Source organism: Hippichthys cyanospilos, chromosome 17, assembly GCF_059441005.1.
Source record: "Hippichthys cyanospilos isolate Australia breed blue-spotted pipefish chromosome 17, RoL_Hcya_1.0, whole genome shotgun sequence".
Classification (NCBI taxonomy): domain Eukaryota; kingdom Metazoa; phylum Chordata; class Actinopteri; order Syngnathiformes; family Syngnathidae; genus Hippichthys; species Hippichthys cyanospilos.
In genome coordinates this window covers 8,087,051-8,104,304 of record NC_142385.1, presented here as the reverse complement: position 1 = coordinate 8,104,304, position 17,254 = coordinate 8,087,051, and the positions used below count along the sequence as shown (strand labels likewise).

The 17,254-nt window shown below is 37.4% G+C and overlaps 2 protein-coding genes across 2 annotated transcripts; both read right to left on the bottom strand.

The window, feature by feature from the left end:
• Positions 1-948: 948 nt before the first annotated feature.
• Positions 949-7,626, bottom strand: LOC148409414 (putative phosphatase phospho1). Its single transcript, XM_088439147.1, has 2 exons — positions 7,527-7,626; positions 949-4,221 (listed from the first exon to the last, which is right to left on the bottom strand). Exon 2 carries the CDS (start codon positions 4,199-4,201, stop codon positions 3,461-3,463), a length of 741 nt encoding a protein of 246 aa, XP_088295273.1. The 5' UTR covers positions 4,202-4,221; positions 7,527-7,626; the 3' UTR covers positions 949-3,460.
• A 1,480-nt stretch (positions 7,627-9,106) lies between these two features.
• On the bottom strand, positions 9,107-16,696 carry LOC148409413 (NADPH-dependent quinone oxidoreductase VAT1-like). Its single transcript, XM_088439127.1, has 6 exons — positions 16,257-16,696; positions 13,232-13,439; positions 11,370-11,540; positions 10,508-10,597; positions 10,074-10,309; positions 9,107-9,382 (listed from the first exon to the last, which is right to left on the bottom strand). The coding sequence occupies exons 1-6, from the start codon at positions 16,533-16,535 to the stop codon at positions 9,278-9,280; spliced, it is 1,089 nt and encodes a 362-aa protein (XP_088295253.1). The 5' UTR covers positions 16,536-16,696; the 3' UTR covers positions 9,107-9,277.
• Positions 16,697-17,254: the final 558 nt, after the last annotated feature.

Genomic DNA, 17,254 nt, shown 5'->3' with positions numbered 1-17,254 from the left:
GTAGGTGGTCTGTAGGTGTTGGCAATTAAGAACATATACTTTAAGTGAATTTTAATATGTTGGTCGATCAATCCATTGTTTTAATCACGAATGTATTGCGAACTCTTGTGGTCAAAGTGCAGTACTACAACATCAAATAAATGTACTGTACCCAGTTCTCGCCTGAGGCGACATGTCGACTTTTGAACACGGAAAAACCGGAAGTGTTTTCCCAAAAATATTAGGTGCATATGCTTACTGTGGTATTTAAACATGTAACGTACAAGAATGTAAACATATGCTTTTATTGTGTGAATTTTACATTCCAACTTTAAAACTATGAGGTAATCCAATCCCAAAGACATTTTTGTTTTGTTTTTTTCGTAAATGCAGGTGTTCAATCTCTTACTTAACTTTATAAAAAAAAATCAAGTGTTTTGCTGAAAAAAGGCTGGTACAAAATTAACTAAGCACTAACATAAATGTTTACGTTAGTCCTAAACCTATTTTATTTTAGGTACTATAGGTAAATAAGTACACAAGTAATCACTTTATGTGCTTCTTAAGTGCCAATGTAATTGATGACTTATTTAGGTACTAATGTGCTTAAGTAATTGAATAGTTAAGTACTTTAGTACCTAAAGCAATTGACTACTTTTAGTACTTTAATACCTTACGTAATAAATTACTTACCTCATGTAATTACTAACCAAAGTATTTGATTACTTTAGCACTTTAGTACCTAAATTAACCACTTTAGTACTTGATTACCTAATAAATGACACTAATACTTGATTAAAAACATGAAAATGTCTGGGATTGAATGAGTTAAGAACTTTTTTGCACTAGCCTTGGTTGTTGAAATACCTGTTTTGCCCCACTTAAACATGGTGTTCCACAGGGTTCAATTTTGTGGCCCTTGCTATTTTCATTGTATTTGTCCACTGAATAAAAACTTAAGACTGAGTGTGAGTGATGACATCATGGCTTTTATATTCCTGTTACAATGTTGTGTTACATACATTTTTGAAATCTAAATACAGTCAAACCAAAGGACAAGTCAAGCAAAGACAGGTGCACCTGAATTAAAAGCACAAGTAGCTTAAAAAAAACAAACTTTTCCCTTATATATCCATACTCTGATACTGTACATTGTATTGTGTATCAAGTGTTTAATTATTGCACATATTTCAACTAACACACATAAAAACACCAAGTGGAGACTTACTGCATGTAAATGATGTCATTTTGATGACTTCTTTTTCATGTTTACATCATTATTCCTAAAGGGCAACAAATAAACTCTTCTCCCTGAGAAGCTCCTAAAATGGACGATAGCGGCGTATTAGTTTACTGCTGTAAATTATCTTAAAATATGTCCTAGTTTAGCTTTTACAAAAAAAAAAGAAAAAAAAAAAAAGAAAAAGTTAACACTGTATTTGTTGTTTAAAGTGCCATACAACAAAAATTGTTAGCACGGTAGTGGCAAAGAATTTAATGTCAAAAATTTGTTGGGAAATTAATAAAGAATTATTGCACCGCTTTTCCCACCCGACCCTCATTTTTGGCAACTCTGACCAAGAATGTGCGCTAATTTGAATTTGACGTTGCGTGGCCAAAGTGCAGGCACTGTATCCACTATACAGTGTTGTTTTTACATATGCTAGTGTAGTTTACTGCAGCAGTATCAGCAAGGCCTAGATTAGGTATCGCCTTTCTCTTTTGTAATCCGATCCGCTCATGTGTTTGGCTAAGGGCTATAAAAATAGCTGGTACTAAATAAATAAAGTACTAAATTAATCATTTACTTGAGTAATTTAGTATCTAAAGTAATTGATTACCGTGCCACTTTACATACTTTAGGCGCTAAAGGTATTCATTACTTGAGTAGTTGGGGTAATGGATTACATTATGTTAGTACATAAATAACCTGAGGTAATTGCTTATTTAAGAACTTTAATAACCTAGAGTATTCAATTACTTTAGTGCCCAATGTAATCAAGTACTGCTGCACTTAATCAAGTACTTAATGTCCTAAAACAATTGATTTCTTTGAAATAATTGAATACTTTTACACATAATTCATTCATTGGCTTTATTGGTACCTAAAGCATTGTTTACTTTAGTGCTTTAGTGACATAAAGTATAATTGATTACATTCGTAATTTAGTGTCTAAAGAAATTACTTTAGTACTTAACATATTTTAGGCACTAAAGATACACAATTATGTGACTAACTAAAGTAATTGATTACGTTTGTACCAAAAGTAATTGTTTATATTAGTACTTAAGTAATTGCTTTCTTAAGTACTTAAGTAACCTATTAATTAATAAATTATAATAAAAACAGATACCCATTAGTACTTTAGTAACATAAAGTAATCGATTGCTTTGTTACCCAAAGTAATCAAGTAATGTAGGACCAGAGGTAATTAAGTACATAGATACTTGATTATATAAAGTAATCAATTTTAGTTCTTAAATACCTAAAATAACTGATCACTTTGTTAATTAATTTGAGTTCTTTAGTACCTAAAGCAAATGTTTACTTTTGCTGATGACTTAAAGTAATGTAGTACCTAAAGTAATTGTTTATTTAAGTAACCTAATAATTAACCTAATAAATTACAATTAAAAAAACTAATAACCTAATAACAGTAACTGATTACTTTAGTAACACAAAGTAATCCATTTATACCGAAAGTAACCAAGGACCGCAGTATCTAAAGTATTCAAGTTCTTTAGTTCTTAATTACCTCAGGTAATCGATTACTTTAATACTTATTTCATTTGGTGCCATATTTACAACCTCCTTTTTCTCCATAAAATAATAAATAGGTACTTGTGATTTAATGTCTGGACTTAGAGTGAGAAGTAAAAAAAAACAAAAAAAAAACAAAAACAAAAGAAAAAGCACTTGATATACAATGGACCCCCATATATTTGTGGATTCACTTGCTTGAGTTTTTTTTTTTTTTTTTATTTAATGGTAATTATAATTTGTGTCAGTTATTTATGGATTTTCGCAATAGACATTCAGGCTGGCTTTATCCCCTGATGCTAAATGCTAACTTGTTATAATGGACAAACGAAGCTTCATGATGCATATGAGATATTTGTGAGACTCCTCTAGATGGAACTCTTGGTTCAAAGAGGCAGGGGAAATTTCATATATTTTCACTGCACTTAAACCAAAAGAGCTCATTCTAGAGGAGTTAAAAAAAAAATCAGGTGCTTCGTGAAGCTTCATCTTCCCATCACTACAAAATTGTCTTACATTGATTTTTTTCAATCTTCATTTTGAAAGCTTGACTCAAATTAGGAATTGAAATTCAAACTGACGGTCTCACGTTCTTAACACTCGTTCTCATTTAGACGGCGGCTGGTATATATATATATTTAATAAATGCAATTTTTTTAGGATATTTCTCTATCTACTACTGTTAGAGCACCTTTGATATAGTTGCGGTCTTTTCAACGATCATCTCTCCTCCACGATCTTCTTGAGACAGTCCATGACGTCCTGGCCGCTGCTCCAGGGAACCATGTTGGCCTTGAAATTGGCGCCCTGGGACTTGAGCAGACTATGCAAGGGGAAGTCCTTCCTGGGGAAGACCGTGTCTCGGGGCCCCAAGGCCAGCGAGGGACACACGTCGTTGGCGCCGTCCCCCACGTAAAAGACCTGCTGGAATGGCGCGCCGCGCTCTTTTTGCCTCAGGGCCAGGTACTCCCTCACGATGACTTGCTTGCACATGTTGTCGGGGCAACTGGTGCACGAGTGGGCGTGGAACGGGAGCAGCAGCAGGCGCCCGCCGGCGTCGAAGCTGGCCGGGTTGCTGAAGATCCTCCGGAAGAGGTGGCGCACCCCCGCGCGCTTCAGCCAGGTGTCGATGAAGTACACGTTGGCGTCCGAGACCACCGCCAGCTCAAAGTCCTGCCGGCGGCTCTGGAGGAAGTCCAGCAGGGCGGCGGCGCCGGGCGTGGGCGGGATGGCCTCCACGGCCGAGCGGATGGCGTCGGCTGACACGCCCTGCTCGGCCATGTAGGCCAGAATCTGCTGCATGTGCTCGTTGTAGTGGCCCTCGCGGTAGCTGTTCTTCAGCCAATCCGGGAGCCGCTGGCCCGGCAGAGCCTGCAGCACGGCGTCGTCGCTGTTCTCGTTCACCAGGGTCTCGTCAAAGTCGAACAGGACCAGGAAATGCGGTTGAGGCGCTGCGCTCATCTTTGGTCCTTTTTGGCCTCCTGCGAACAAATTGCAACTGTCACACTCGTGCATTACGACATGGATTGTGCTGGAATCAATTCGGTGAGGTGCTGAATTCTGCCTGGCAACGAGCAGCCAATCAAATATGTGTGGACATACTGTATTTTTACAGCTTTATTAGTTTTGAATAGTGATGGGTATGTTAACCTGTTATTTCTTTTACTCTTTTAGATGGTGCTCTTGGTTTAAAAATGAACACTTGTGGAAATATTTTAAATGTCCCCTGTCTCTTTGAACCAAGCGTGCCATTAGAGGAGTCAAAGAATATCACAAGTGCTTCATGAAGCTTCATTTCTCCATCATTACTCTTTAACTGTTATGTTATGATGTGTGAAATATTTTTCAGCCAAAAATGATAGGGGGGAAAAAAAGTTTGTCAGAGTTCTGTGCCTTTCGTGTCTGATTTATTACATTTTGGAAGTACATTTATAGTGGTATTTCTAGGCGTATTTTCTTAAAATTGACTCCAGAAATTTGCTCATGTAACGTGATCAGTTTTATTTCTGGTTCATGTGCGGAAAAGTTGCGTCGCTGATGCGCATCGACACAATTTAGCAAGAGGTGGGCTCGTGTTCCTATTGATTTGCTTTCAATTTGAAAAGGAAAATGTAGTTCCCTTCACGGTATTGAAAAGTACCAGCAGAAACCCTGCTGAAGTGTCACATACCCCGTTTGAGAATCATTGTTCGAAAAAAACAACATTTTATTTACGTCAAATTCATTGGCCATTGGAGTTATGGTTAAGCCTTCTGAATTCTGCCTAGCACCAGCCAGCCAATCAAATATGTCCAGACTCAATTTGACAACTTTATACCTTTTGAACAGTGTTCTCATGTCTGTTGAAGTGCGTTGTAATAATGTTCCCCTTTATGACAGATATTTCAGCCACAAATGATAGGAAAACAACCCCAAAAGACTTAAAATAACAATGTGTGCTGTGCCATCCGTGTCTAGTTTATTCAACTTTGGAAATACGATTTGTTAGTGGTATCTCTCGGTGCATTTTATACATAACCCCATATTTTGTCACATTGTCTGTTGTTTTGGAAAATTACATCACTGCGCGATCACACGATTTAAGTTGCCTCATGTTTCAATTGTTTTGCTCTTAATTTGAAAGGACTATTCACTACTTCTTTCACGGAATTAAAAACACCTACAGAAACCCTGTTCAAATGTCACATACAATCATTTGGGAATCACTGTGCTAGAAAACCAGCTTTTTATTGACATGTCAAGTTATAATGAAGCCTCACGAATTCTGCTAAGTAACAAGCAGCCAATCAACCCTGTCCAGACATACCTTTACAACTTAGCTACTTTATTACAGTTGAAGTGTGTTGCTTTGTCTGCTAGAGACCAACTTTTCATCCAGTTTTGAAATCCTTTGAGGAAGTTATGACCAAATCCAATGCACCCTGGCCTACATAACCACGCAGCCAGAACGCGTACAAAAATGAATCTATTGCAATATTTGCTAGACAGTTCAAAATGTAAATCTGTTGTTGGTTTTTGGGGCAGTTGAGTCGTAGCCCTATCAATTCTGCCAAGCAACAAACAGCCAATCGAACATTTGACATTTACAAAATTAAAAGAATAAGTTGGCCTACTTTTTAACGAATCACATGTGTGCTTTCATAACAGTGGAAATTACGACCTAACCGGCCGATGCGGTTCCTTGTTCACTTAAAACACCAATCATCTGAACAGACAAGCTTATTATACCACTTTTACGAGTACAACTCAACAATAACAACCATTGCAGCGAACATGTGCTCGAGGACAAATATAGGCATGTAAATTGTATTAGGATGAGTCACGTCAACAGACAGGAGATGAAAGAATAAAAGTATTGAATGCTCCATGTGGGAACATGTCTTATTTATCCAACACAAATTAAGATTTGCCCATGCCCTTATGCAGGCGAAGGTGTGTGTCGCAACTGACTAGTATGAGAGCTGTTTTTGGCAGATAAGGCAAAGATGTAGGGCAGACTTAGTTAGGAGTAGGGGGCCTCAACTATTAAGTCAACCCTGAAAAGGCGGACGAAGAAACATTTTGGAAAATTCCATTGAGGCATGGCAGCTAATATATATCATATTTTAAAAGGGAAAATATCAGTGATTAAATCGGATGGGCAGTCGCCCAAAATATCCAAAACAAGAGCTTATTGCTATCATAATAAACACATATTTTAGAAGTATAACATCATGTGATTATAGATAATAAAACACTTATTACTGTATGGGATTATAATATAATAGAAGCTCTGTTTCTCCATCTGATGCCTGCATGTACAGGATTTGCGCTCTTAAAATAATGCTGTTACAGATTAGGAAAAAAAAAAGGAAATGTAAATTGTTACCCAAAAGAAACAGGTCATTTAGCGACAATAGTGTACACAGATGTCCCAAATTTGAGCTTTGTGTCCCGAATCAGCTCCAATTTTACGTAATTAGCGTCCCGACATCTTGGTTCGTTTTTTAAACTTCTTATGTTTACATTATACCAGAACGAGAACTACTTCCCGTTTTCTTGTAAATGAATCATGGGTAATGAAGGCTCAACAATATCGAGCTGAGCTTTTTGGCGGCATGTTCCCAATGTGGAAGAGCAAGGTATGTTATGTCAGTTGATTTTCAGTATATGGACAAAGTTTGGGGGAAAAAAAGATCTCATTCAACGTTAGATAGCTTCGTGGAGAAGCAAAAGAAAGCAGTATTGTACTAGCTCAGGCAGTTTATTGGAGATGCATTCGATGACCACTTACACAATAGGGCATCTCAAACATCAATAGAAATACTTATTCAATGCACCAAACGTCAACGAGCGGTGAACAGATTAATTCATTATAGTTCCTAGTGAGGGTTCATTTCATATTTCATTCTCAGCGAACTTGTCGCGCTCCAGTTTTTATTAATTGATTTATTTTAAATCTGGTCCCCTACGTTAAAAACTCAAAACGAGGGTGACCCCACAATTGCATTGGTGAAACCCATCCTCTATTTGGCCACCCTCTGCATGACTATTCGACATTCCACTCATTCATAAATATCCGGCATACACACGAGAGTATGTCCCGCACATATCTGCACACTCTAATTATAACACAGTGCTGCTATTTTTGACATACGAGGTCACCGCTGAAAGTCAGCATAAGCCGAACATCGGACGGTCGAAGGAGGATTAAAAAACCAAACGTCACACGTAGTCACACAAACATGTTATTGAGTGGCCGTGTTAAAAACGGAGGCAATTCAAAAGACGAGAAAGAGGCCCTTACCGACGAGGCAGCAGCCGCATCCCAGTAACGACAGGATCTGTTAACAGACACTTCACCACCGCTGCAGCAGCACCCTGGAGGGAGGAGGTGGCGACCATAGACAAAAACACAAAAAGAAACGCCTCCAGTACGTCTACGTCTCTGCCATGTTGCGTGTGGCAAAGCAACCCGGAAATCAGTTTCCCATTGAACAATGGTAGTTATAGTTGCGTTGAACTTAACTACAGCTGAAACTATTCTAAATAGAAAGTTAAGTCCAAATTCAATGAAAAATCATTACTCATTCTCAATAGCGATAACCTCAGGAAATTAGGCTGTGTGATGTTGCTTACGTGATAAAACAGATCACTGTATCTACTACACTCTGACACATCTAGCATGGCAGCAAAGTCAATGTACGTTTCTGCATCAAAGAGGAGTCCGCGTAAAATGTCTATGACGACATCCGCGACTCAGAGGGACGCATTCCCGCGAAAAGGCACAGCGTCAAGGTGGACATGCGGCGATACGTTACTTCCGTCACGACATTTCAAAGTTAAAACTTCCGTTTCAAGACAACATTTCGAGATCAATCAGCGCCAGGCTTTCATTATGTGGAAATAGGGTCCCCTTGCTGGTGCAAAAAAGAACTGCTTTTAAATCGTGTTCAATAGCGTAGTTTTCCCTCGCTATAACGCTGTTCATCTTTCCCAGTCTCGCTGGTTAGTGGATTCATTTTCATTAAGGATTGAATTTTGAAAGTGTGATAAAGCAAGAGAATTCTTAGAAAATGTTCATGTTTGCCTAAGAAACTTAAAACATGTGTGGCGAAGGGTTTTACTGCTTTGTAACATGTTGTTTTGAAAAAACAACACAAAATAAAAGTAAACAAAATATAATGTACATTGAAAAAATTGTATAATGGAAAAACACATGAATGAAAAAACATGATAAATAAAAAAGGAATAGTACAAAAATACTGTAAATGAAAAAATGTCAAATAAACAAAACCATATATAATCAACCTTTAAATATACTGGAAATGAAAAAAACGTATAGTAATTAAAAACAAAACTATATTAAAAACTATCAAGACTGTTTAACCAACAGACTTAAAAACGCAGCAAAGTGAGAAACAGTTGGACATTTAGTTCTATAACATAGAATTTCAACTATGCGTCTTTGATTACATCCAGACATGTTGAGTTGTGCGTTTCTACATGTACCCACACAGCAGGATAATAAAATTGGAGGAGGAATGTGAGGTTGGGGGGAAAAAAGGGCTTGTCTCAGTTTAAATAAACTGAATAAACTAAAGCATAACAATGTTAGAAATCCCCCAAACTAAAACCAAAATATAATTTGTATTCGCCAATGATGTTATGGATTATTGTTTTTTTTGTGTGTGTTTGTGTGTGTGCCTGTGTGTGTGTGTGTGTGTGTGTGTGTGTGGGGGGGGGGGGGGGGGGGGGCAAAGTCCCCCTTCATTGAGGAGCCTGACAATATGCCACAAAAACAAAACGATTAGACAAAAAAGCCTTGCTTGGAAGCTACCACTCAACTAAACTAAAATCATTTTATTTCTAAAAACTGCAAGACAATGAAGCCATGTAATATATTTTTATTAAATTCAAATACAATAGTTAACCATTTTTAACCATTGTGTGATAGCTTGTTAAAAAAGTGCAAATACTGTCAAAAGCTGTTAGTATTGAGTAATCGGGGATAAAGCATTGCGGGAAAATTCAAAATGACTCAAGCCTTCAATGACATCAATTCTTTGCGGTCATCTCGTCATTCTGCTTTTTGGGCTCGGGTAGAAGGATGACTTTGCCGATATTTTGACGCTCCTGCATGCGTCGCATTGCATCTGTGACCTTTAAAGAAAGACAGAAACAGTTTGTACTGTAAATGTTTTTTTTTCCTATAAAGGTTATTGTAAAAAAGGTTTGCTGCGGGAAGGTTTGCAAGACAAGTTTATAATAGTTATTAACTATTTAATTGTGGCATTTAAGGTATGCACAAGGTTTGAACAACTATTCTTTTGTACAAGCTGCTATTAATAAACAATCAGAACACATTGTTGTTTGTTTTTTGTGATGTCAAGTGGTTAAAATAAAAATTGTGTGTGAAAATCTGCAAGCTTGCACGATGTCCTCCCAGAAAAATGTATTACTACTTATAATACTACAAAGCAGTAAAATGGTAAAGCATAATCATCTTGAACCCGTAACATAAATGACTATTCAGCAGCGATGGACAAACGAAGCTTCATGAAACACTTGAGATATTTTTGACTCCTGTAGATGGCACTGTTGGTTCAAAGCAACAGGGAAAATGTCACACATTTTCATTGAGCTATTGTTTATCTTCGAACCAAGAGCACCATCTAGAGGAGTAAAGAAATGGTGCTTCACGAAGCTTCATCTCCATTGTCACGACTAGCATACTAGCCTAAATAAACTATCACGAATGCAATAAATAATTATTTGAGGGAAATAATTAGTAATTCACAGCCATCCAGGTTAAAAAGAATTTGTGATGTTTATACAGTGTTTTTGAACACACCTCCTCGAAGCGGAAGCAGGAGTCGACATGAGGCTTGATCTTGCCCTCGGCGTAGAGGCGCAGCAGCGAGGTCATGCCCATGTCGATGTGCGCGTCGTCCAAGTAGCCCAGGTGGAAACCGCACACCGCTTTGTTGGTTTCCAACAGCTTCAGTGCGTTGATGGACAGCTGGTTGTACCACGTCTTCATCAGGGCCATCAGGCTCCTCTTCTGGCCCGTCACGCAATTGGCGGCACCTGCGGCGCAAACACACACAAAAAGAGCTTTCTTTTTGATGCACATGATGCTTGTAAGCACCAAATACTGGAGGGGAGGACTTAACTGATGCCAGAATATTTTTCTGCTTTAAGTGTCAGCGACTGGTATCGGTAGCTTCCACAACACTCAATACCTTATAATAAGTCCACTCCAATGAAAACAATTATTTTGCTTACCAAATATAATGATTGAGCCCAAAGGTTTTAACAAGTTGAAGCCTTTTTGTGTGTCGGCGCCACCAAGTGGATCCAGAACGATGTCCACTCCTGCAACCAGAAAACAACTGCACCACATCGGCAATAAAAGTCAAACGAGACAAGATCATGTGGTTTCTGCATCATCTTGCTTTGAAATTAAATAAAATACACAGTAGAAATAGTATGTCTATTGCACAAACAATGACAACTATTGCATTTTTCTATTAACTTTTTTTCTATTTCAACTTGCACAAATCTTTGCAATTTTCCCTTATCAGGAACACATATTCTTGTAGCAGGGGCGGAGTTACAAGGGGGGGCCAGGGGTGGCCACACCCACCCCTTGTTTTTGATATCTGTGATTCCTCCATAATTTTTACATGCATAAGGTATTTTTTGACCCCTGCATATTTACATTTATAAAATAAAGTAACTTTAATTATTTTATTTTATGACATCCTGATAGAAAGAAAGAAAAATCTGGTTAGTCTTTATGAAAGCAGACGCTTTAAAATCACAATGACCTTTTTTTGTTTTTTTTTGAATGAAATACAGGGAAATACTGGGAAAATTAAGCATGTGATATTTTTTACCCCCCAAGATGGTGCCCTTATTTTAAAGATGAAGGCTAGTGCAGTAGAAATGAACCTCAAAAGCAAGCGTGATTAATCAATGAATTTTTTTCAAATTCATTGATTAATCAGGAAAAACTGACCGAATAATCAATTATTTCTACAGTAGGTACAAAGTCAACTATACAATACATATTATAAAAATAGTCTTTGATAAATTTGACGATACTGGACAAGATTGGTGGAGTAAGGGAAGGACAGCGTCTGACCTTCGGGGCTAATTTTGCGAATTTCCTCTGCATAGTCTCTGGTCCGATAGTCGATGGGGTGGGTCACGCCCATCTTGGAGATGACGTCATGCTTGGAGGCTGACGCCGTGCCAAAGACAGTTACGTCGGGCACCGTCTGACACAGCTGAGTGGCGGCAATGCCCACGCCACCTACGTGCACACACAAGAGCCACAACAGAGGGATTTCTTTTCATTTTTATTCATCCCAAGTTTAATAATTCCTTGAACTCATTCAATCCCCAAAACATATTTTTATTTTTTATTTGATTTTTTTTAAAGGCTAACCGTCCATTCTTGGGCAGTTTATTACTTTTTCTTAAACTGTTAGTCGAAAATAGGATGTAAAAATATCGAGTAAAAAACTAGGAAATAAAGTACTAAAGTCTTACTTAAAACAATTTCCTAAATTAATTTATTATTTTAGTACTTGAGTAATCAAATTCTTTAGTGATTAGTTACCTAAAGGGATTGTTTATTAATATTGCAATTTACTATTTAGTTACATCAAGCAATTGATTACTTTGGTACTTAAATAAAAGTCCCTTTGTAAATTACCTTTACCTTATTTACCTTTAATAACCTAAATAAAAACTAAGAAAGGGGGAGGGGGATGACCCAAGAGAAGACGCTTTGTTTTTGTCATATGAAGTGTAATTGCAGTAAAATTATGATTTTTTTTCAGGCATTTTAATGCACTTGGTTATTTTTTTCTGTTTTAGACTAAGCTGTAAGCTGTAACCCATATAAACACTGTCAAGAATAATTAACAGTTGATTGAGATTGCTTTTTTCTTTTGTTAATGTTAAAAAAGATACAGTTTTACATCCATTCTACTTATACATTTCTTATGGATAATACAGTGTGTGTGTGGGGGTGGGGGTGCAAAAGGCTAAGACGTATGCTTGTTTCACCATTTGTTTGAATTCGACTTTTGAGAGACATGCTTCACATCTTTGCATGAATCTCTCCTTTGGATTCGTGGATCTAGATATGCGAATTAAGATGACGTCATGCCAAGATACCAGACAAAGTGAGTCAATCTGCGAGTCATGCAAGCGTACAGCAAAAAATTAGCCAAATTAAACGCGAACTGGCCATTTGTGGCCATTTAATGGAAAATTGCATCAATTTAAGGAAGCTTCTCTAACAGCTAGTGACCTCTGCTGGTGGAAACAAGAACTGCAGTTGATTTGGAAAAACACTTTGCTCGAAACTGCAAACACCAACGCTGAAGTGGAATCCTTTTAAGAAATAAAGATTAATTAACGACAAATAAAGATTTTCATTTTATTTATTGTTTAATTATTTACTGGTGTGGTTACATGGCAGTTAATGTATTAAAAACATAGTGACGGAGCAATTTATTGTTTATGTTCATGATTTTCAAACAAAACATAGATTTGGAGACACAGCTATGGTCATAAGTCTGTCAGTCTAATTTTATTAAATGATTTATGAATTAATTGGATATCCACGTTGCAAACTATCACCTGTTGATGCACGGCAAGATCCCTGTCAAAAAGACGAATGCGGGCGTGACTAATGGCGGCGCAGATGAACACTTTGTTTGGTAGCTTGGCGTGACGTCATCATAATTTGCATATCCAGACACACGAATCCATAGTGGAGATTCGTGAAGTATTAATAAGTGGCTAATTGGATGTCTTGATTCTTAAAAAAAAAAAAAAACATAAAAATACTACTTTGGGATTGAATGAGTTAATTACAATGATATTGACAGTCATAAAAAAAAAACTGGCACGTTTATGACACCTGCAAATTATTAACCGCAATCACTTATTGGCAGCATAAATTCAAGGCTGGTTCCAGATTGGGCTCACCCGCCGCCATGTGGATCAGCACACTCTTGCCCGGCGTGAGGTTGGTCATGTGGAAGAGCATCAAGTACGCCGTCAGGTAGTTGATGGGCAGAGCGGCGCCCTCCTCGAAGCTCATGGAATCGGGCATGGGGAAAGTGCGGTTGGCGTTCACCACCACCATCTCCTGCCACATGCCGCTGCGCCGCATCACGATCACGCGATCGCCAACCTAACCGTTTCAAAATAACACAATAATAGTGATTCACAGTCGAAAAAATCCAGATTGAATCTACAACTGGTTTTCGATCAATTCATTACATTTTAGATGGATGAGAATACCATTTTTTAATTGTCAAAAACTACATCAATAAATAACTTTTTTAATTCCGAAGATGCATATTTACATTTGTTAAAGTCCAGACATTCAATCACAGGTACTTATTCATTGATTTTTTTTTTATAAAGATTTCAAGGTTATAAGGAAAGATTTAAAAATATGTATTTAAAAATGAAAGTAATTAATTAGTTTCAACTGCTTTACTTAACTAAAGTAATCAATTACTTTAGTACTCGCTTACATCAAGTCTTAGAATACTTAATAAGCTATTAGTCAGTGCTTCTCCATTATATTTGCCGAGGCCCCCCAGGAAAAAAAAACTTTTTGCACCCCCCCCATTCGCCACGCTGACTATTAATAATATTATCTCTAAAAACTGTATAAGTATACCTCAAACTGTATTTTTTTTTAACATTACCAAAAGAAAAATGCAATATAAATCAACCTTCAACAACTTTTCATTATTTTTTTTACGTTTATTTGAGTTACAGCTTAGTCTAAAACAGAAAAAAATAACCAAGTGCATCAAAGTGCCTGGAAAAAAAAAGATACAAATTCATATTTTACTGCAATAAAATTTTGCATGACAAAACAAAGCCTTTTCCCTGGGGTAATCTGCCCCACTGTTTGAGAAGCACTGCCTTAAGTGATCGATTACTTCAGTACTAATTATCTGAAGTCATCGATCACTGTAATACTTAACTATCCGAAGCAATTTATTACCTTAGTACATTTCACCTAAGTAATCGATTAATTTGAGACCTAATCACCTTGAGTGATCCATTATTTCAGTACTTAATTTTCTAAGGTAACTGATTACTTTAGTACTTGATCATCTAAAGTAATCTATTGCCTCAGTACTTTTTACCTAAATCAATCGATCAATTTAGTACCTAATTACCTCAAATAATTGATTACTTTAGGACTAAATTACTTTAAGCAGAACTTAAAAGTACTTATTTACTTCATTTAGAAGCAGTCATTTTTAGACCCCCTCTTTAGTAAAAGACTTCAAATAAAAACCTGAAAAAAATGACACTGAAAAAGAACGTAAACATGTATACTTCTGTGGCAAACTATTTAAGGCTGAATTCAGAGCGCCTCCACAGGTTGAAGCTGAGTACTGCACTCTGTTTTCCAGTCAATTTCACATAATTGATAGATATATTATGTATATGTATATCTTTTTTTTCACACTTCTTTCCCTCTTGATCATCTTTTTAAAGTGTGTTTTATTTAGTCTAACTTGCTTCAAGTCATGCAATGTGCAATTTTGTGGCCTGGGAGAGTTTTGGAGGCTTATGCAAAATGAAGTCCCCTTGTTTTGTTTTCTATTCCCTGCAGGCTATTTTTAGTGGTTCAAAATGTTAAGGCCACAGGAAGCAGAAACACGATTGGGAGGTTGCCACTTCCTGTTAAAACAGCTACTTTTTGGCTGCTTCCATTGAGATTGTTTTTTTGTTTTTTTTTGGGGTGGGGGCTCGCAATGCTTCTCAAGGGAAGTAAATAAATGACATCAGTTCCGTGGAATGATGAGGTTGTGCAACAATAACGAAAAACACATGTTCATCGCCATGCATCTGGAGCCGCTCAAATGTTACGGAACACGTTCAGCCACACTCACATCATTCTATGACAATGTCTGGAAATAACGTGGAAAGTCTGATAGGAAGCAAACAACATTCCTGAAAGTCAATCATGAGGACTGTTGTAGATGACATCAAGCGAAAGGTGTCTGGAGCTAAGCAGCCATGTTTGTATCTTATTTTACTGCCTTAGATAAACACACCCATCTTCGATCGACTTTGATCACACGGCACTTTTATTTATTATTGTGTGACCTTAGCTCCCGCGAGAAGTGTCAAATGAGGATTAGCTGTGAAATGAAGGAGATTAATAAAAACTTTACAAGTGTTTATTTATTTAAAAAGGAGAAATGAAGTTTAAATTGAAGACAAGGTCAAATTTCATTATCAATCGCTTTGACACTTGAAATTCTGATATAGTAATAGAAATTAGATGTGTATTGCATTTTAAAATGTGTGACCTTTTTTGTCCCTGTTGACGAATAAAAAACAAAAACATGAACTCAAAAACTATTGAAGTTTCAATCACATGATCATCCACTGAAGAAAACATCATCTTACTTTAAAAATATTGAAGTAATCTGTTTTAGCCAATATTTAGGCTTCGATCAGTTTAAAAATACTAACACTAATTGAATTTGATCCGTATAAAATTATTCACTTGGTGTTAGACTAATTGACTATTTTGAAACTGACCAAAGCCTAAATGTTATATATGACGGTTTATGAGTTAAGATCACGTTTTCATTTTTCAGTGTACAAAAAAAGTAATTGACTTTCAATCATCCACATTTTTGTAAGGCTAATTTTAAAAGTTATGCGCCTTCGCTTTGTTATTTTTGTTTTTTTTTGATGCAGCTACTTAGGATATGGTATAACGCGGATGCATTCGCAGCATCTTAGTGAACGTACAACTGGATTATGAACAGCAAAAGAACGGATACCAATATGACAAACAGCTAAAACTTAATACATAATAATCTATATTTATACAACGATTGAATGATACCATTAATACAATAATCCATGTTTAGAATAAACAAAAAACAAAGACCATTCAAATCCGCGGATGATAAACCGCGAGTATGCGGGGGACGCACAAATGAGTTTTCTCAATCCTCACCTTTCGCTCTTTCACCCCTTCCCCGAGAGCTTCGATGATCCCGGCGCCCTCCATGCCGAGGGTGACCGGCGGGGCAGGCATCGGCCCGTACAGGCCCAGTCTGCCCATCAGTTCGGCGAAGTTGAGCCCACACGCCTTGACCCGCACCAGAATCTCATCGGGCTGCAGCGTCGGCTGTTTGAAGGGCTTCACCTGCAGCTTGACTTTGTCGTATCCCCCGTGACCGATGAGCACCAGGGACCGACACGAGGACGCTTGCGGAGCCTCTTCGGCAGACATGACGACTTTTTGGGGATGGATGCGGATCGATTGGTCGAGCCTGCGGCGGGGTTAAGCTATGCGAGCAAACTGGTTGTCGGCGTTCATGTGAGGTAATGGGGAAGGAAGGAAGAACAAAAAGTTGGCAATTAAGATGCAAGGCACGCCAACGCGCACTCACAACAAGTGGTCAATAGCGAAGACGCGGTGTTATTAACACGACTTCCGGTTTTTAGAAGAAAGCTCATCTTGAAAGCCTGTAAAGAAAAACAAGCGTTCATTTGTAAACAAATAATACAAATGCGTAATTTGACCCTTGAAAACAACATTTCAAGGTTCCAACATTTTAAGATTTGCAAAGGAACGGGCTTTTCAAAAACTTCACTTTCAAGACGTTTATCTCAGATCAAACTAAACTTCAAATTTTGATTGACACATTTTCCAGAATTATTTTCAGAATAGCAACAATAAAAAGAAAAAAAAGGAAACATACTTTTTCATAGTCCAATTGAATATTTATTCACTTTAGAGCTTTTGTTTTACAACTCAAAAATGCTAGTTTCCGTTCTTTTTTTTAAGGACGCATAGTGACTTGATCTGTTGATGGAGCACGAGAAATCGGTCGGTTGTTCATATATCCAATACTATAAGGCATGGGCCCACGTGGACAGAAATTGCTCAAATTTTATATGTTTAACTCGCTGACCCGACCTTACCACTCCCAGCGGTTCAATTTGCAC

Coding starts and splice junctions, on each gene's coding strand:
- LOC148409413 (XM_088439127.1), bottom strand. CDS start 16,535: ATGTCTGCCGAAGAGGCTCCGCAAGCGTCCTCGTGTCGGTCCCTGGTG. Junction 10,598..11,369: donor TCGCAAAATTAGCCCCGAAG/GTCAGACGCTGT, acceptor TTCTGGTTGCAG/GAGTGGACATCGTTCTGGAT. Junction 10,310..10,507: donor GGGCTCAATCATTATATTTG/GTAAGCAAAATA, acceptor TTTGCGCCGCAG/GTGCCGCCAATTGCGTGACG.
- LOC148409414 (XM_088439147.1), bottom strand. CDS start 4,201: ATGAGCGCAGCGCCTCAACCGCATTTCCTGGTCCTGTTCGACTTTGAC.